The 18,846-nt window shown below is 42.0% G+C and overlaps 1 protein-coding gene across 1 annotated transcript; it reads right to left on the minus strand.

Moving 5' to 3' along the window:
* Positions 1-683: 683 nt before the first annotated feature.
* On the minus strand, positions 684-5,990 carry Ermn (ermin). Its single transcript, XM_005346426.3, has 3 exons — positions 5,600-5,990; positions 4,808-4,900; positions 684-2,423 (listed from the first exon to the last, which is right to left on the minus strand). The coding sequence occupies exons 1-3, from the start codon at positions 5,820-5,822 to the stop codon at positions 1,912-1,914; spliced, it is 828 nt and encodes a 275-aa protein (XP_005346483.1). The 5' UTR covers positions 5,823-5,990; the 3' UTR covers positions 684-1,911.
* Between the last annotated feature and the right edge of the window lie 12,856 nt (positions 5,991-18,846).

Genomic DNA, 18,846 nt, shown 5'->3' on the forward strand with positions numbered 1-18,846 from the left:
AATTGCGTGGCAAGAGAACACAGCTAAAAAGTTCAAGGTTTTGGAGTACCGTAGATGCTGATAGCATTGTCATGCCTTTTAGCCACATATACTACTCATTCCACGCAAGCTTCATGGTGACTTGTCAATGCCATCTAACAAACAGGCTGACCTGTGGATAGGTCAGCAATGTTACATAAAGCAGTGTTTTGAAGTTAAGCAGAAAATGATAGGTCTCATCCGGGATCCAAGAAAGCAAACAGGTTGTCTTTGTGGAATGATCAAAGGATCTACATTAAAACAGGAAGTTATCCCAGTCCGTCAATCTCGTCCCCAACTTTATCAATCAAAAGACTGAATTCTTCTCATTTTACGTGGAAAACTCACATTTGTCCCACCAGAAATTAGCAGGCTCAACAGTTTAAGGATAACAGATCTTACCTGGTCAGGTTGTAAAGGATAGGTTAGAAGAAAAAAAGAATTACTGGAATCAAATTAAAACTTGAGTCTTTTAAATACTCCATAGTACTATATAATACAATGGAAATATATTATATGACCAGGAAGAATTAAGGGACTTGTCATGGGAATGTGCGGGATTTGGTACACATAAATAAGCAATCATCTAAGTAGGACTCACCCAGGCTTTTTCACCAATTGAGAAAGAAACAAACAAAGAGTCGAATAGTACAATGAAGACTGTATTACATTCAGACAATAAGGAATTGTCTTTTATTTGGAGCCAAACGATGTTTTCATCTGTAGTAACAGAAAGTTCAGAGCAATATAAACAGAAGCACAAAATGAATATTTGCGGAATAAACTATCCAAGAGTATAAATATACTCTTTTCATAAATATTCAATGCATTATTTGACATGTGGGTGCGCATGAAGCTCCACACGTGCAATTTTAAGCTTCTTGATTTAGGCTTTGGTCCAATAAAGTATATATTCCCCACAACTATCAGCTTTTCCCCTAAAAATACATGCTCACACCCTACTTTTAAAATAGTTGAAGATAATTATTTCCATTTTCATAGTAACTAGTACAGTTATGACTGCCATTGTCTCTCATTCCCAATCAAAGAGGATGGTTTTGAAATACTGTTAATGTAAGAAAGTATGGTAATGGAGTAAAGGCATTTTCTTAAAATTGTGCTAAAATTGCCATTTTTTTATTTTTAATTATTTTCATTGTGCTAGACAAGATTTTTGTTTTCAGTAACAAAAATAAAGGCCATCAAATAAAATTCCTGAGTCTATGGCTCACTGGTCATCTAGCCCCTCCCTGGATCAACTTCACAATGGATTTAATTCATTCTGAAAGCATAAATCCAGCACTTAGCACACAGAATTCTGACTGACAATTACTCAGCCTTTTAGTGAACAAACTCACTGAATGGTGACACCTAGAAAGGCGATCTGTTGAGTTTTCACTCAGGAGATGCCAAGGAAAACCATTTAAGATACAGTATTTTTTAAAAGATAAGTAGAAAGGCAAAATAATTATTGGTAGAATCTATAAAAAAACCATGTTTAATGGAGGAGGAGTTTAATCCCAGACCTCCTATTGGCCTGAAGAAAGAAGGGCACTGAAAGAATTAGGGGAGTCACATCAACTGTTCTCTTTCCCTGGACTCTCTCAGTATTGCTAATTTTGAAGCCAAATCATGACAGATTTGCCTCTCTGACAATGCTTACCACATGCTGCTATATTAGTTAACTTTTTAAAAGCAAACACCCGGGCATGAGTCTAAAGCTTTTGATTTGAAGTTACCAGACTGACTTTTCTCTATGGTTATTTCCATGTTGCTCTGTGGTGGAAAAGACATTAAACATGTGCATCTTGCAAATATGGCAGAGGAAGGTTTCTCAGCACAACGGAGTTAGCTTTTCTTGAGCACTCATGACGTCTCCCAGTTCCGCTTGGTTTACAAGTGCATCATCGACTCGAATTCGTCAATTCTCTGTTTGGTGTTCCCTTTCCTGATCTTCCGATAGGATATCGTGTTGTATCTGGAATAAACATTCCTAGAGATATCTCCCTTCTTTCCTAACACGGGCTGCTCATCAGGGGTCCCTGGCTGGGAGGTGGGGCTGCTCAGTGGGGAGTCTTCGCTTGGATGGTTTTCCTCTTTTAATTGAAAACCTTCGCTGTGTTTTCTCTTAAATTCTATGACTCGAACTTCGTCTTCATCATCATTGCAGTCATCAGCGTCTTCCTCGTTAACTTCTTCATCCCAAACTTCTGGTTCCTCGTCACATTTAGAATGCAATATGTCAACTTGACTAGATTTCTGGAACCCCAACCATTCAATTTCTGCTGCCTGGTATGCAGTGTTGTCGTCTTCTCTCTGCTCTAGAGGTCGGTGGGCAATCCTTTCCTTCTGCATACTCACTTCCAGGCCACTGTTGCTCAGAGGAATCTGCTTCCACGGATGCCCTGCAGCAAAATGGACTAGTGGGTGAGATGTGCTGGGGTTTCAGAGGACATAGCTGCTTCTGGAAGATTCTAACACATTCTTCTAGACAATCACATTCCAACTTTTGCCTTATGAACTGTGACTCAGGGTTGCCTGTTAAGTCTAGACAATCAACCAGGCTTCATAGTCAAAATAATTTGCAAAAACACAGCATTTCATATAGTTAAATAAATATCTCAGAAGTTAAGTTTTAAAATGCTAATGAATATTGTATGTCTTCAGGAACATCTACAACCTAACCTCATTTGACTGGAATTCGATTGCATAGACTAGTGTATTTAGTAGGATTACTATTCTCTGGGGTACACTTAAAATCTTTCCCTTACCAAAACTCTGTGTGTGTGTGTGTGTGTGTGTGTGTGTGTGTGTGTGTGTGTGTGTGAGTGTGTGTGTGCGCATGCGCACACATAGGTAGGTATGTATGTGTGTATTTATATCCTGCATTTATGTGCATGTATATAGTTTATGTGTGTGCAATAGGTACATACTCAGAAAATGCTTGGATTTACTTCACGTCCACAAACACATCCTATAAGGCCAATGCAAACAATACCTCAGAGGAAAAAGCTTCACTCTAATGTGAAAATGATGACTGCCCATGCCTAGCCACACTCAGAGTAGTAGCTTTGACATTTGACACTGTCTCTTCAATGGTAAAGAAGAACAAAGGCTTGGGCTGGGAAGATGGCTCAGTGATTCAGAGCACTGGCTGTTCTTCCAGAGGACCCAGGTTCTAGTCCTAGTACTCACGGGGTGGCTCCATAGGGCTCACAGAGACTGAACTGAAAACCAGGGAGCCTGCATGGGATGAACCTAGGCTCTCTGCATGTACGTTATAGTTGTGCAGCTTGGTCCTGTTGTGGGACTCCTAACAGCAGGAACAGGGACCGACTGACTCTTCTTCTGCCTTTTGGGACTCTAGTCCTCATACTGGGTTACCTTGCCCAGCCTTAGTACATGGGAAGGTGCTTAGTCTTACTGCAACTTGATATGCCATGTTCTGTTGATATCCATGGGAGAATTGCTCTTTTCTGAGCAGAGGAGGAGTGGGGAGAACTGTTTCAGTTAGGGGAGTGGGGAGGAGGAGCTGGGAGGAGAGAAGGGAGGGGAAACTGCAGCCAGGATATAAAATAAATAGATTTAAAAAGAAAAAAAAAAGGATTTAAGCTGAGATAAATTGAGTGGTGACACCATGCATCATAAAGAGACACAAAGAGAGAGGCTCCCTCACTCTCCTCTTGATTGAAAGCCAAGGTCCTAGGAAACTGTTTTTGTCGTAGGTCCCCTGGCAGATAAAGAAGCCGAAGGTGGACAATGGTGAGCTCTGCCTTGATCAACTTGTCACATTTAAAGAAGTATTGGGGCAGAAAAGTTATGCAATTCATTTTGCACGGTCTTAATGTTTACAGATTATGATCTGGTAAGAAAAATCTGTCTGTGATATCTCTGCAATACCAGCCACTGCTGGCTGCACCTTCCCGTGCCTGGCTACATATTGGACAGCTGAGTATTGGAGTGCTCTAGGCAAAGGAAGAAACTCAGTAATCCCCAGGCACCTCCTTGACATCCACTATTCACACAGTGTTCTAATGTCCCTTTGGTGGGTCCCCGGCTTTCCCTGGTACGTGCTAAACTAAACTGGTTAGGCACTGCATGCTGACTTTAGTTTGGAGATAAGCTGTTTAACGCTTCAAGAGAAAGACAGGGTGATTAATTAACAGATTCTGTCCTGTCCTGTACTCAGAAACTGTTTGGACGTCATATCACCTTAGAAGAAAATGTCTAGAAGATTTCGTAACCTTGTCCACTGACTTTACTTGCATGGTAACATAGCCACTTTTGTATACTGTTTGTCTCACTGTTGTGTAAAGAACACATCACTCTCATCACTTTGGAGCACACTTCTTTGACAAGAAATGCATAGCAGCTTGTACTTGTTTTAGACATAATTTTCCCATGGAGTAACTCATCTTATGAAGTTACTTTAGAAGGCTTTATTCTAAACCTGTTTCTGGACCATTCCAGAAGCTGCCCAACACCCATCTAGAGCACCACATTGGAAAAAAAGCTTGATTTGGGGGGCTAACCTATCAAGACATGGCTATCACATTGCCATGCCAGTCAATCGCATCAATCCGTACAATTCGGGGCTTGAACCATCTGGAAAGCTGGGTAGGGTGGAACCCTCAGAAGACAACACTCGCGTATCTGCCCAGAGCAGCTTGAAGATTTTGAAGTCATTGCTTGGAACCACATCTCAGCAGCACACATCCAAAGCATCGCATGCAGTGTGCTCATCCTATCCAGCCAAACAGTCAGGTTAGGAAACTGGGGTTCCTGTTACCTTCTCTGAATGCCATGTCCTCAGCACTTGCTTCTTGGAGAGAAAGGTCTTTGATGACCTTGTGAACAACAAAGAGGTTCTCTTCTGGGTTTTCTGGGGGAAAACATAAGTATTGTAACATTGACAACATACAAGGCTAAAGGTTCACAAATGATCAGTTCTGAATCTAGGTAATGTCTTTAGCTTTAATTAGGATTAATAAAACTTATTACTTTACTTTTATGATTCTTTGAAATTTGATTGTATATATTTAATAATTAGCTTCCACAATGATAGTATCTCATATATATATATATACATACATAGATACATACATACATACATATATGTGTGTGTGTACAGAGAGAGAGAAAGAGGAGAGGGAGAACTATGGATTCAGACCTCTTTAGACATGTACAGAAGGGTATCTTAAAATTTTACAAATGACAATGGACTTGTGGTCTAACAATAAATAGCAATGGCTAACATTAACATTTAGAAATTATTCTAACAACCCAATGAAGGTGGTTACTATTATTCTGCTTTGTTCTGAGTGAAAATGCTCAAGGTTCTGAAAAGAAAACCATGGGATTGCAAAGCTACCAGACAAGCCTAGATTGTGAGTCTTTATGATAGAAATCCCTCTTGGAATAAGGGTCTGTATTTCTTGGCTCCAGCTTATTCATATATATATATATATTTACTAATATAATACTAGTTTATATTAGTAAACGGGACAGAAGAAAGGGGGCTTGTAAATCAAAACAATTGAACTGAGCAAAGGAAATGTTTTACCATGGATAATCTTCTCACCTGCAGGCTCTTCAGGTAGTAAGCTCTCTTTAGAGGGTCCACTTTTTTCTTGGTTTCTCCTTGCGGGTAAATCTTCAAGACTGGGTTCCACCTTGTAGTATGGCTGAGTCCCGTCCGCATCAGCTCTCTCCTCGCTGGCTTGACTGATATGCTGTTGGCCATTCTCTGGTGGTCTGTCCCCATTGCACTCTGGCCCGCTCAGTGTCCCAGGAACATCTGTCATGATGATCACTGAGGTCTGCTTTAAGGGAAGGCAATGAAGAAAGTAGGGGATTGGGTCTTTGATGAGATCAAATGCTGTAGGTCCTACAATTCCAACATCTATCCCCAAAGCAGAAACTTCCCCTCTAAAGCTAATAACAAGACTTGTTCTAGAGGTTTTCGGGGTGCAAAATGAACGTGACAGGGATTGTCCCTTTGGTTGCCAGCCCCGGAGCAAAGCCCAGCCAATCAGGAGCCTCTCGCCACTCCACAACCCCACTCTTTGAATTAATGTTGCTCTTCGATTTGCATAAACAAACAATCCGAAGCAATCAGGCTTTTGTGCTGGCTTGCAGAAGGGGACTTGCAGCTTGTCAGTCCCCCTCTGGGAACAGAGATTTTTGTCCCTTTCCATAATGGCCCATTGTAATTTTCCTTGTAACAGGAGCCACAATTGTTCCCAGGCTTTAATCCAGAGAGAATGACCACCTTGAGGCGCATTCGTTCTGTGTAACCAGCTTAACATTTCCAAACAGATTTGCTTCAAGTAAAACCTCAGCTATTTTGGAGGGGACAATGGCATCATTTTTCATTTATTAAAGAATAAAACCAACTTTTCAAGGACGTGTAAACATGACAACTTGATTGTAAACAACATTGGCAACAGATTTCATGGTATTCCTTCAGGAAGCTGAAAGGGGAACTAAGAAGAAAACAAACAAATTGTCCTGATGTGCTAAGAGCAAGGATTTTTACAGTCTTCGTGTAATTCATCTTGCCTAGGGCGTCTGATTTGCCAGCTTCTTTATGTCTATGAAAGTCCACCTTCTGCAGTAAAACACTAATATGAGTTTCCCATGACTCTTTCTCTTGCTCCAATCAGAATTATCGTTTGCAGTCTATACTGGTATTTGCGATGCAGTCTGCTCTCCAGGGATTGGTTGAAACTAGGCAGCTGCTCACTTCCCTTTCCCTTTTAAAGGAATCCATTCTTTCTCTTTCCTGGATTGCCCAACCCTTCTTCAAGGCCAAACCCTTGGCCTGAACAACTCCTCTGAGTCCCCGATTCTGGGCTAATGTATCATCCTTTAGTGACTCTTTTGCTGACCCACATTTTTCTCTTCAGAGTTTAGTTGGTTATAATTGACTAAATAATTGCACAGTGATGACTCTTTCCCAAGGAGAAAGGGAGCTGGCTTAGTTCTATTCTCAGTGTGCACCTGCTGCCTTGATTTTTGGAGGTTGGAAATTGTCCTGGAAGAAAAGAAGACATTCTGAAGAGAAGCATTTGCACCTCTCCTTCAGCTATCAGACTATTGACCAGTAGTTCCCAGGGAACTGGAACTTTCTCAGGCATGTCGTGCTGCCAGAAGAAAAAAGATGAGGCCTGGTGGCAGCCAGAGAAGGCCCTTGCTTCCCAGGAAGTGCTTTCATCCTCTTCTGAAACGTTGTCAGAACACATTGCAGCAAGGGGTGGAGCCAAGACCAAGATGGGCAACGCCACACCTTAGCCAAGACTACTTAGCAGTTAGGCATAGCTCCTGCCGTCCATTTAAACCAAACCTCATGTGAGCACCCTGAGATGAACTGTGGACCAGATCGTCCACATTGAACTCTTTTCCTGTACTTCCCTGCATCTGACTCTTCAGGTGGTTCATTGATAATGGGTAGCCAAGCCCAATTAGTTAGAGCTCTTGGTCATTGTGGCTGTTCCTTCATGATCATGCCACCATGTGCTACTGAGGAAATCAGAGCTCTTGGGACTCTTGGTCTCATATACAAACGATTCAAGAATGGACTTGAAAGGAAGCTCAAAGTCAATCTTGCTAGTTTAAAAGAAAACCCGGAAAGCAAACAAGCTTTAAATCTCTGCACCTGCCTGGAAGAGGAAGATGCGGAAGACTAAGAGGGCACTAAGCCTGCTTGGAAGTCAGCCGTAGGACGGACAAGCAGCCATACAGCACGGAAAAAAAGCTTTAGAGAAAGGGTAAGGGAGTCCAAATTGCCCGAAAAGGCATACTCAGATTGGGGCCAACACCCAAAAGAGTGAGAAGGGAAAGAAAAAAAAAAGTACACATCTCTGAGCTAGGACTCAGAAAGAGAGGCAGACCAACAACTTCTTGACACCATGAAGGTACTGCTCTAGGAAGTAGGGTATCTGGGAAGGAAAAGTGCATTATCTCATTAAAGGCATAATTATTCTTCCCACCTCTGTTGAGTGGTTTAGTGGGAGCCCACCTTCCCGGGGTGGGTGGTACCATGGCTACTCAGTTTGCTGGCACAACTGGATTAATTTATGGAGGAGGCAATGGCTTGAAGATTCTGTTTTTCAGCCTATGGTGATACCGGCTTTCTCTTAATAGACTTTCAAAGCTACTCAGTCATTAACCCTTAACAACTCTGGCAGCAGGCAATCTCTTTTAAAACTTTAAATATGTGTGCGTTTAAAGAAATGAATAAATTATACCTCCAAGAGAATACACTTGAGAACATTTTTATAGTAAATCAGCAACAGAGATTAAGGTGTCCTTGTAAATTTATGTCCTTTAAAATTGTGTCTAAGAGGGCTGGATAGAGAGCTCAGTGATAAAAACACTGGCCTCCCTGACAGAGGACCTGAGTTTAATTCCTAGCACTAAACGTCCACTCTCAAACATCTGTCATTCCAATATCAGATGATCCAATGACCTCTTCTGGCCTTTGCCGGAACCAGCCATACAAGTGCTGCACAGACATGCAAGCAGACAAAACACTGATACACATAAACTAAAATTTAAAAGGTTTAAAAATTCATCATTGTGTCTAAGGATGAGTCAACTTGATTCTCCATCAGTAACTACTAACACAGGTCACCGTGACATCATCTGCTCACTCTGTGCCAGGGAGACAGATCTAACAGAGACCAAGACTCCATTGCATATCATCGCCAGCTCTTCTGTCTCTAGTGCACTGACTGTTTGTTAGATGGGTGCGATGTTGCATAGCTGGAAAGCCCACCGATGACACGGGTGATGCTGGGAGACTTTGAGTTCAGTGGAGGCTTTCTCATCTCGGGAAGGGCTTCACTCAGAACTTAGGGAGCTAGCTCACAGGCACAGAAAAATTTCAGAGTCAGTAGCTTCATCTTTGATCTAGAGCATCTGAAGAATGAAATTAATGGATTACAGAGGGTCAGTTTTGGAAATCAGTTGACTTCTGGAGAACAACAGAGAAAGAAAGGAGGTAGAAATCCTGTGTACCTGGAGCTGAACCCAGGAAATGGAGTACCATTGAGGTGCTGATCTTGGGGCTTTGTAGAGGGCTAATGGTGGAAACCTGGGTGAGTCATTCAGAGCAGTTGGCCCACCCATAATGGTCTCCTTTCAGCTATAGACAGACTTTATACTCAACTTCCAGGCACCTGTGCTCACTTAGGAAAAGAAATAAGCAGTCAGGAAGCAGATCTCTCCCTGGCATTCCTGGCCCCTGGTAAGAACAGAACTCCAGACAGGATCAAGGATATTTCCAACTTTAATCAAGAAAGAGAATTAAAAGTGTTCACTTCCAGGGTCTCTGCCCCTAAAACTGTTTGACAAGTTTTTCTTTTCCATTCCTATCATCTATAATGGCCCACACCATAAATGAAGCCACCTGCCATTTCTAGCCTTCACAGAGATGTTGGTGGGAGGATTGGAGCCATGAGAGGGCAGCAGAGGGACCCAGACAATGCCAGTCCCTCCCAGGAGGCACAGGAGCTGCTGGAGCCAGACAAGGGTCTGTCCTCACCAGAAATAGTTGTGAAGCTTATAGATGAGGAAATATTGGAGGGGATCTATGAGGGTGTGTAGAAAATAAAACTAAAGTTTGGGTACAAATGGGGCCGTATTAAGCTCTAAGATCCTTAAGGGCAAGAAGTGACCATCATTCAATTCAGTAGTAAACAGAAATGTAGAAATGCTCACAGTTTTATAAGGTCTATTCCCAATCACTCCCAATGGGGGTTGCCAAGGACCTCAGTTCAGAATCACCACAAAGTTCACAGAGTCTAAATCCATTTTCTTTCCCACTTCTGCGTGCTATTACCCCTAGTAAGTATAGCATATGCACGTGCGTTATTTTTAAACAGAAATTTATTCGCTTATGATTGTTTTCTGTCTAATGCATGCTCTGACTTTTTGTGGAGTTAGGATTATTTCAGTTTTGGAGAGAGAAAAATTAAGCCAGAATTTTTGTTTGCCTCTTTAGGAAGTGTTTGTACCAGGTGAATAAGGAATAGTGAATGCTAACTTTTCCTGCACATAGGATGAAACTTTAGATACCTTTGACACCAAGATGAGTCTAACTATCCAATAAAATGTGATTTTTGTCCTTACAGAGGTGAGTTGTACCCATTGTTTATAGCAATCTGTGGCTTAGAAAATCTGTCGGAATCTGGGCTAATGATTTTTAATTCAAATTCTATTGCCTAATGCTCATTGAAGAAACATGATTTTACTTTACATAATATCTTGGAGTGTTTTACTTTTCCTTTTTATCTTTAAGTTTTATTTTTCTTTTAGGGTTTTGCAGGGTTTCATCTGCATATATGTCTGTGTACTATGTTTGTGTGCCCTTGAATGCAAGAAGCAGGTGTCAGGTCCTCTGGACCTGGAGTTGCAGGAAGTTGTTAGACCCAGTGTGGGTGCTGGGGATCCAACTTAAGGCCTCTGCAAGAGCAATAAGTGCTCTCTATTGTTATTAATGACAAAGGTTGTGATAAAAATTTCACCCTTATCAAGTCTTCAGCTAAAAAAAATAAAAGTAGCCTTGAAATAAATACCCATATGGTGCTAGTCAGATACAAAATGATTGAGATCAGAAAACAGAAACAGGGAGTTGAGAGATAACATAAAATCACAGAATATGTGAAAACCCAAGCCATTAATTATGTTAGAAATGGCCAGTGAACACTAAATTTTAGAAAACAATTCAAATAATAGGTTTTGATCCTGGAAGCATGGAGCCAATATTCATGCACATGGCAGTTTATATAGTTGAGACAGGGTTACTGTTTTAATCAAAATTGCAGGAGTAAATTAGAACCATAAAGAGATCAAATAATTGACCCCATCTATTAGGTCTTGAATACAAAGTGTTACTCACAGCTCGCCATGGTGTGGGGATCCAGCTGTTAACACTGGGAAGTGGGGCCTTGCTGGAGCAGTGGGTCTTTGGAGATGGGCCTTTGAAGGCTCCAGTGGACACATTCTCAGTGCGGTACTTCCTGTCCACCAGAGAGAAAAGACTCCCTCCTGCCTGTTGAAAAAGAACAAGAAGCCCATGAACCATGAGAGCAACAACTTCTTTTTAAAAAGGGGATGCACCAGATCCTAAACTGGGCAAGGAAGCAGCAACTCTCGCCAAACTCATTGCTGTCTTTTTTTTTTTTAATTTATTTATTTATTGAGGATTTCTGCCTCCTCCCTGCCACCGCCTCCCATTTCCCTCCCCCTCCCCCTATCAAGTCCCTCTCCCTCATCAGCTTGAAGAGCCATCAGGGTTCCCTGACCTGTGGGAAGTCCAAGGACCGCCCACCTCCATCATTGCTGTCTTTTATAACTGACGTAGGCAATAACTGAGTCTGACACCATTGGTGGGAATGTACTTCATGCTCTGCCATGATAAACCAGTCAGCACAAAGAGAAGAGGGGAACCTAAGGCCAACTATCCGCAATAGAAAAAACAAAAATCCAAACCAAACAAAAAATGTTTCTCACAGGCCACACACTCCCCGTGCTGTGACATTCTGCCTAAACACACAAGACTGAGCAACCTAACCCAAAACTCCTGAAACATTAAGCCAAAGTAAATCCTTCCTCCTTCATGTGTGTCTCAGGCACACCATGATTGCTGGTTTGGGTCCACACATTTTCTGGATTTTCTACTGTCTCCAGTTTGTTGTAGAAGGTTAAATGATGCCCGTGATACCCAGATTTTCATCTGTGGAAACTCTGAGTTGCCACCTTACATGGTAAATGGTACTTTGCAGATCAAATTAAAAACCTAAGTTGGGGAGATTTTCCTAGATTTAGGGATTGCCTACCATCACAAAGATCCTGAACAGAAGGAGGCAAGAAGGTCAAAGGAAGTAGGAAGACATGTGACTTGGAAGTAAAATCTTACAGTAATATGCAAAAGGGACCATGAACCAGCAAGCATAGTAAACCTAGAAAAGTCAGAAAAGATGAAAACATGGTGTCTTTTGATGCTTTAAATGAAATACAGCCCCTTCAACACCTTGATTTTATATTTGTAGTTTGCAGAGCTGAAAGGGAACAAATTTGTCCTGCTTATTAGCCATTAAATATCTGGTAATTTGTTAGAGAGGTAATGGGGCAATATGAGCCTGATTTTCTGTCTTCAATCTCACTGACTGGCTAAAGGCAGAAAATTAGATGAATGTGAGCAGTTTCCAGATGTGTATTTTTTTTATCTTGACTATTTTAGATTATTTCTTGTTCACCAGAATAATCTTTTTAAGAAGGTAGTGTGCGCCCCATTATCTTGTTGACAATCTAAGTTTGTCTAATCTTGTTGACAATCTAAGTTTGTCTAAAATTTCTTAGTTTACTAAAAGCTCTAAGAAACTCACAGACTGTCTGATATCCTGAAAAATTTCTAACAACTCAGTCTTGAACTGAAAATCTGACTCAAGATTTGAAGGGGTAATTTGTCATAGTGAAGGTCACCTTGACAACTAGGAATGGACAAATTCAATTTCTCATTGCTCATCTACAGAGGCAATCTCACAATTTAAGATCTATAATCTAAAGCCCATACTCTTTCTTTGCAATGTCTCATTAGCTGAGAATGAGAAGCGATTTGGCCCAAAGCAGAATTTATTGTGGTTTCTGGGAAGTTCATGACTCTTATTGTTCTACTTCCTTTATATTGGATTTTTTCTCAAGAAGCCATAGCACATATCTTGGTAAATAATCATCTGGTAACTATATCGCATAAAGTTATTACAGTTAAGAAAGAATTTGTTCCCCGTTAATTTTATTTCCATTAATAAAGTCCCAGTGATGGTCCTTACTGAGCTAGTCTTAGATATTGACTCATTTCTTAACCAACTTTGATAAGAGAGATGCTCCAATTGTCCAGTTCAGGGAAGAATACTCCCAAGAACGGGACAATGACCACAGAAAATGAAAATGGCAAGCAATTAGTAGACACTTTCCTTATTAAAAGACGAGATTCTCAGGCTGAGAAAATGGCTCCGTGTATAAGAGAACTTCTGTTCAAGCGTGAGGACTCAAGTCTGAGTTCTCAGTATCCACACAGAAATGCTGGGCATGGCAGCCCTGAGACTAGCGGGTCGTGGAGATTTGCTAGGCAGCCAGTCTAGCCTAATGGTGAGCTTCCAGGTTAGTGCATGGACTTGTCCCAACAAATAAGGTGAAGAGGGATAGAAGAAGACACCCAATATCTTCCTTTTCTTTTCACTGTGTTTGCATACTCATGCATAAGTGCACATGGATGTACGGTCATGTACCAGACACACACAACATAATGCATGTACAAACACAACACACTAGATCCTTCTTATGTTCAAAATAGATACTATATTAAATGTTCCTTAAAACTTGTAAAACTCGAGGCTGCTTCAACACCCCCATCCCATAGATCGGACCAGGTAAGCTACAAGTCCCACTCCACCCCCCAAATCCTCCTATCCCCTCATGACCTTAGAGGAACTCTGAAACACAGCCTGCTACTACACAGAGATGACCAAGAGGTGAGTTACTACACACCCAACAGGATGCCCCACTCTCTAGGCCCTCCATACTGGTATAAAACCCCAGGCCCAAGTTCCCATCTGCCTCAGCTTCTTTAGCAAGCCTGCGAGTTAGCAGCTCCAACACCCCCACCCCATCAATTAGGCCCTGCAAGATACAAGTCCCACTCTGCCCACAGTACGGCGAATTGGAAATCAACCTACCTCATGACCTAGCAATGATACTCTTGGGCATATACACAAAGGATGCTCAATCATACTACAAGGGCATCTGTTCAACTATATTCATTGCAGCATTATTTGTAATAGCCAATACCTGTAAACAACTTAGTTGCCTCTCACCATGGAATGGATAAAGAAATTGAGTAATTTACACAATGGAGTACTACTCAGCAGTGAAAAAAATGACATCTTGAAATTTGCATACAAATGAATGAAACTAGAAAAATCATCCTGAGTGAGGTAAACCAGAAGCAGAGAAAGATGAACATGGTATGTATTCATTCATAAGGGGATACTAGCTATAAAGCAAAGGATGAAGGATAATGAGCCCACAGTCCACAGTCCTAGAGAAGTTAACTAACAAGGTGAACCCTAAGAATATATATATATAGATCCCCCTGGGAAGGGGAAATAGACAAGATCTCCTGACAAAGTTGAAACCATAGGGGCAGGAGGAGAATGGAGTGTGGAAGGAGAGGAGGAGGGGAAAAAGGGGGGGGTAGAAGGGAACTTGAAGGAACAGGATAGTTGGATGGAAGAAAGACAGAGATGAGAGCAAGGACAGAAATATTTTGATTGAGGAAGCCATTATGGGGCTAGCAAGAAACCTGGTACTAGAGAAATTCTCAAGAATCTACAGTATGGCAGATCCCAGCTAAGACCCTAAGCAATAGTGGAGAGGTTGCCCAAACTAGCCTTGCCCTGTAGTCAGATTGATGACTATCTTAAATGTCACCATAGAACCTTCATCCAGCAACTGATGGAAACAGAGGAAGAGACCCACAGTAGAACACTGGGTTGAGCTCCCAAAGAGGTCAAGACCACGATGGGGACACCCACAGAAACAGTTTACTTGAGCTAATGGGAGCTCACCAACTCCAGCAGGACAGGGAAGGAACAAGTATAGAACCAAATTAGATCCACTGAATGTGAGTCACAGTGTTTGGCTGGGGCAGACTGCAGGCCACTGGCAGCGGGACCAGGGTTTATCCCTACTGCTTCTACTGGCTTTTTAGAACCCATTCTTTTTGAATGGATACCTTCCTCAGTCTAGTAGGGAGGGCAATGTGCCTTACCCTCTCTGAGGAGTCAGTGGGGGTGGGGTCAGGGGGAGATATGGCGGAAATGGGAGGAGAGGGGAGTGAGAACTGGGATTGGTATGTAAAAATGAAAAAAGATAGTTTGTTTTTCTTTTTAAAAAATAAAATAAAAAGCTTGTGAAACTCAAATAAAACAACATAGGGAGAAGGTATAGAACAGTGTGACATAATAGGTATTAATTACATATTCGATTTGTTGTTGTTTTACTAATAGTTGCATAACCAGTATTTATACTAAAAGAAATGTGCCTTTCAAAAAGTCCCTTAAACTTCCTGAGCTCCATGAATAATATGTTAAAGGGGATCATGGCACTTAGCGTATTGTGACAGTTAAAGCAATCAGGGATAAAATACTTAACCAGGGGTGGCACATGGTAGAGACCCATGGAGAGCAGATACTATTTTTGTTGTTGGAGAGGAAAGTGTCACAAAGGCATATCTCATCCACATATGCTTAAAAATGCTTACACAGCAAATTCTGACATTTCACTTCTGAAGTGGACTGGAGTCAAAGTCCTGGGAGCTCTTTCTGCACAGTAGGAGGTGGAACTGGGGAAGATAGGTGCTAAGATATGCCAGCTGCCAAAATTAGTTGGAAGGGACGAAATCTTTATGAAGCATATGACTTTAGTTCTGTTCTTTATTAAAGTCATGATAGCATCCTTTTGAAAGACTCATTTTAGGGGATAATTGCAAACAATAATGTCATTTGTTTCATTTAACAGCACTTATTCAGATGGGTATCGTGGCTTCACCTTTTCTGTCTTTAAGAGTTGCATATGGCTGAGCTGTGGCGCTACACACCTTTAATCCCAGCACTCAGGAGGCAGAGTCAGGTGAATCTCATGAGTTTGAGGCCAGCCTGGTCTACAGAGTGAGTTCCAGGACAGCCAGGACTATACACAGAAACTCTATCTTGAAAAAAGACAAAGAGTTGTATATGACCACCATGCCCATTCCTACAAATAACCACTATAGACAGTGTAAAGAAATGACTTGAGAAAAGCCTGTCTTGTGAGTGTAGTCTAACAAGGTGACTGAAGACCTAAATATACAAAGAGGGTACCCAATGAGCAAGACTCTCTAGAGTTTTTATCTAGACAATGATAGTCTTGTCTTTGTTGTGATGAAATTTCTCTTGTATGATACGCATGTGGGATAATACATCATTCACTCCTGTGTGATACGGAAGCCAAAGAAAGATCTTGGGTATCCTGATCAATCACTCTGTATTTACTTGAGACGGGGTCTCTCACTGACAATAGAGCTTAGCGGGCATCTACCCGGCCCCACTGGCCCTGTCATGACAATGATTGCACAATGCTGGTATTGCAAGATCCCTGGGTCATACCTGACTTTTCATGCAAATTCTGGAAATCCAACTTAGATCTCCATGCTTGCACAGCAAGCGTTCCTACCTACTGAGCCATCCTCTCAGTTCCCTTGGAGAATTTTTAATGGAATCATTTATTTACTCACAGAGATTCTGCAAGTGTTTTTTTTTAAAAAATATATATAAATGGAATTTGTATGGGTATTTATAAAACCGCAGAAAGCACTTGTGCATAGAGACTCTTTAGCGGTGTGAAAGCATTACATAATCCTCCTGAGGAAGCAGAAGTGTACGAGTGTCATGTCGCCATCAGCATTACCCATCTCAAACTATTTTGGATGTCAGTAAGAGTTAAGGCAACATGTTGTTTTTTTTTAAAAAAGAAAGACACGAAAATATTGAACATATTTTTCTCTGAGAAGGAACGCGAATCTACTGTGAGTCAGCACCTGTAGGAATGTGCAATGGTGTGAGCATAACAAACTTTCTTAGGCTGCACCTGTCAACTTAGCTGAGTCAGCTTTGTTTCAGTTAACTAGTAAAGTTTTCCATACTGTTAGCGAGCAAAGAAACAAAGGCAGACATATTCAGACCTCCTGTCAAGCCTCTGTGTTGAGGAATCTTGGGAAAATGGGCAGATTCTACTGACTTATGCATGATGTAAACAATGGCATTAATTCTAACTTCCTCACCTTTGCAGAAGTGGAGTAAGGAGACTGGAGTGATGGCTCAGTGGCTAAGGACACATGGCATTCTTCTAAAGCACCCGAGTTCTATCCTCAGGATGCTTGTCAGGTTGTCCAATGCAATTTCAGCTCTAACGGGTCAGTTGCCTCTGGCATCCTTGGGCACCTGAAATGGTGATGTGTGTTATAAGCTTCACCCCACCAATATACTCACACTTTAAAATGAAATGAATTCTTACAAAAAAAAAAAAAAAGAGGAGAGACAGGAATTGATGGGTAACAACACTTGCCACAAAAGCCAGATGCCCCAAGTTCAATCTCCAGAACCCATATCAAAGTAAAACATGAAAACCAAATCCACAAAGCTAGTCTCTGAAACTCACAAATTTATGATAGCAGGCACATGACCACACACAATTATCATTTGCATACACACAAAGAAAGGAAAGAAGGAAGGGAGGGAGGGAGGGAAGGAGGGATAGAGGGAGGGAGTGAAGGGTAGAGGGAGGGAAGGAGGGAGGGAGGAAAGGCATTCACATGTAAACACAAGCACACAGATAACAGCCTATGCCAGATATGCAGTCTAAGCTGGCTGTGCTGGCTCACACCTGTCATCCCAGCATTTAGGAAGCCGAGGCAGGAAGATGACTGAGAGTTCCCGGCCAGACTGGGCTACAGAGAATAAGACCCTGTTTCAGAAACAAACAGGGAGCTGGAGAGCCGCCTCAGTGGTTAACAATACTTGCTGCTCTTGCCGAAGACTCAGGTTCAGTTTCCAGCGTGGCAGTTCACAATCATCTGTAACTCTAGTTCCCAGGAGATCGAACACCCTCTTCTGGCGTCAGTCACATAAATGGCATACAGACATACATGCAGGCCAAACACCCTACCCATCCACCTGCGGCTTGCTTGCTGCACCCACACAGTCTCATTCTGAGATTCCTGGAGGCAGGATTGCCATTTTAGACTGAGGTAGAGGTAAGGGCCAGGGGCTGGCTGTTTTGCTTTTCTGACTAACTGAAGGAGAGAGACTACCCCTCCCTTACCATAGGTACGTACCTTCTGTCGATGGCCCAGAATAAAGGGATCTAAAGGAAAGGAAATGCTGCTTTTTCTCTGTCAGTCTTTGTGCCCTACTAGAGAGTGCATCTACTCTGCTGTTGCAGGTGCTGCTGCTGCCGCCACCGTCCCGCCCTTCACTGGTATCAGAACCCAGCTTCTTTGGCCTTCTAACATAAAGACCAGAGGTTCTCCAGGAGTCCTTCAGGCCTTCATCACCAAGTCAGAACTGCTAAAACATCCAGCTTCACAGACTAAGCAGCGTCTGGGTTCCTGGGCTCTCCAGCATACCAGACTACTCAGCCTGTCCACGTACAGTAATCTAACAAAAACCCCTTTGAGACATTCATTCATTCTGTCAGTTCTGTCCCTCTAGAGAACTCTGACTAGTAATCTTTCTTTGCAAAACCAAACTGTGAACAAAACACTCCAAAGAGAAAGAAGAAGAAAAAAAAAAAACCATAGAACGTGACAAAGAATTTCCAGAACAGGGAGGCTAGTGTGACAACGAGACTTAGAAAAAGCAGCTCTTAGCTTCCTGGCAGTCACAGCATAAAGGGAAAAATGGAAGCCGCACTGTGAGGTGATGTACCCAGGAGTCCAGAGTAGCAAACCAAGAGGCTACTCTTCTAGTTATATCAACTCATAAGAGCAGGGTCTGACAATGGGACTCAAGAGACAGTGGTTCTCAGTAAACTGGTTTATGTAAGTTCACTCTGTGATATTTGCAGGCATTGCCCAAGGATATATGTCTGGGAATTTCTCCTCCTTAAGGGGTTAAGGGGCCAACAACTGCATTTTCACCTACTGTCTTGCGGTCCACTTCTCAAAGGTAAGCTAAGACATAACATTCTGGGACTGAAGAGATGGCTCAGCACTTAAGAGCACTG

The sequence above is a fragment of the Microtus ochrogaster genome, chromosome 4 (assembly GCF_000317375.1).
Source record: "Microtus ochrogaster isolate Prairie Vole_2 chromosome 4, MicOch1.0, whole genome shotgun sequence".
Lineage (NCBI taxonomy): Eukaryota > Metazoa > Chordata > Mammalia > Rodentia > Cricetidae > Microtus > Microtus ochrogaster.

Bases quoted from the DNA above. Each gene is read 5' to 3' on its own strand.
- Ermn (XM_005346426.3), bottom strand. From the start codon at position 5,822: ATGACAGATGTTCCTGGGACACTGAGCGGGCCAGAGTGCAATGGGGAC. The intron at 4,901-5,599 runs GTGAGAAGATTA...GTTTTCCCCCAG, and splicing joins ACTACCTGAAGAGCCTGCAG to AAAACCCAGAAGAGAACCTC. The intron at 2,424-4,807 runs GTAACAGGAACC...ATTTTGCTGCAG, and splicing joins GGACATGGCATTCAGAGAAG to GGCATCCGTGGAAGCAGATT.